This window comes from Propithecus coquereli, unplaced genomic scaffold (assembly GCF_000956105.1).
Source record: "Propithecus coquereli isolate 6110/MARCELLA unplaced genomic scaffold, Pcoq_1.0 Scaffold426, whole genome shotgun sequence".
NCBI lineage: Eukaryota > Metazoa > Chordata > Mammalia > Primates > Indriidae > Propithecus > Propithecus coquereli.
The window spans coordinates 47,546-49,364 of NW_012150019.1; the positions used below are offsets into that span (position 1 = coordinate 47,546).

The 1,819-nt window shown below is 46.3% G+C and overlaps 1 protein-coding gene across 1 annotated transcript in view; it reads left to right on the top strand.

Moving 5' to 3' along the window:
* Nucleotides 1-1,654, top strand: part of LOC105817835 (HLA class II histocompatibility antigen, DRB1-4 beta chain-like) — a 20,966-nt gene extending 19,312 nt beyond the window's left edge. Inside the window, exons 3-5 of the mRNA XM_012653635.1 lie at nucleotides 466-576; nucleotides 978-1,001; nucleotides 1,307-1,654. Of these exons, the coding sequence (XP_012509089.1) occupies nucleotides 466-576; nucleotides 978-1,001; nucleotides 1,307-1,320 (149 nt within the window). The 3' untranslated portion in view covers nucleotides 1,321-1,654. The remainder of the gene's footprint in view (nucleotides 1-465; nucleotides 577-977; nucleotides 1,002-1,306) is intronic.
* Nucleotides 1,655-1,819: the final 165 nt, after the last annotated feature.

Consider the following 1,819-nt stretch of genomic DNA (forward strand, 5'->3'; position numbering starts at 1 on the left):
ATGTCAAAGGTCATGATCACCCCCTTGGCCCTGGGCACCAGGCCCTGCCTCTGGGGCTGGGATTGTACATCTGGCGCTGTTGCTGTTGCTCTGAGTTGTTCGTTGAGATCTGAGAAGAGGAGCGATGTAGGGGCCTTCCTGATGGGAGGGGAGTCTGATCTCAGCTCTGCCTTTTATTAGCTCCGTCACTGTAGACAAACTACTTAACCTCACTGGGTTCCAGGCTTTTTGTTTGTCAGATGTTCAAGTCCTGCTTTATGTAAGGGCGGTAATATTTGAATGAGTTCAGTGCCTGAACCTTGTAGCTACTGAATGTGATTTTAACATATCTTCCAGAAATGGCCAATTATTTTGGTGCTTCCAAGGCAAACTTCTTCCCCCATTCTCAAAGCTCTGAATCACAGGGTCTCAATTAGAGAAGTTGGATTTGGGGTAAAAATCACTAAACCTAGCTTCTTCTCTCAGGAGCACAGTCTGAATCTGCGCAGAGCAAGATGCTGAGTGGAGTCGGGGGCTTTGTTCTGGGTCTGCTCTTCCTTGGGGTAGGGCTGTTCATCTACTTCAGGAACCAGAAAGGTAAGGAACCTGTTGGTGGCTGAATGTCTCCATACGCTTTGCTGGAGGAGGAAATACAGCTGTGCTGAGGCTAGTTCTCAGTGTGTCCGTGGCCCTGGATAAAGCTTTTCTCTCCCCAGTTGACCTCAGATTTCCCAGAAACCTCAAAATCAACAACCCTGGTTACTACGTCAGAGTGTAAAGGCTTATGGCCTGTATAAGGCTAATGAAATTCCACTGGATTTGTGTGACAGAAGCTGCCTAGGTCACATGCTCTTAGTTTCCGCTTGCTCTCTGCCCCTCCTGGTGTGGGTCGTGGTGTTAGAGAAATCTCATGTGGGAGATCTGAGCCTGGGGACATTGTATTTGAGGACAATTTGATTCCACATCTCTTAAGTATATTTTTTCCCTCTCTTTCCCAGGACACTCTGGACTTCAGCCAACAGGTAATGCCCTTTCATCCTCTTTGAGAGACAGATCCAGTTTCTCTAGAACAGTGGTAGAGGTGGCAAGACACAAGACAGAAGTAACGGGAAACAGTTTGGATCCAAATTTCTGATCAGGCAGTTTACAGTAAAGCGTCTTCTCTCCGCTTACTAAAAGGCCTGTGCTCTGCGGTAGCATTGGCTCAGGAAGACTTAATATTTTTTTCTTCTTCCTGCAGTCCTCTCACATGAGGCCCTGAAAGAGGGGAAAAGAAGCTGTTTTTAGAGTTAACTCTGAAAACAACACTCTCCTCTGTCTTCTGCAGGACTCCTGAGCTGAAGTGAAGATGTTGACACTCAAGGAGGAAATTTCTGTCCCAGCTTCGCAGCATGAAGAGGTCTCCTGCTTGGCTTATTCTTCCACAAAGAGAGTGCTTTCTCAGGACCTTCCACAAGGAGAGTGCTTTTGCTCCTGGTTCACTGACCCTGCAGAAAATGTCCTCCCTGATGGCTTCTTCAGCCCTTGTGCTTGGCCTGGACGTCCCAGTGTTGACTCAGCACCTTATGTCCATTCTTTCCTGGTCCCCTTTGTACCCAACCCTTACTGCCTCCTGTGCATCTGAACTCATCTTGTGCTGAATTACTTTATTAAATTTTTCTCAAATAAACGTGGAGTGAAAAATCATGTGCTTCATACAGCTTCAAGGACAAGAAATAGACAGAAAAGAGAAAGAGACGATTACATCCCAATACAATAGTGGTCTTCATTTATACATGGTAAGTATGTGAGGTAACGCGTATGTTAAAGAGCTTGATTCGGCCATTCCACAATGTAGACA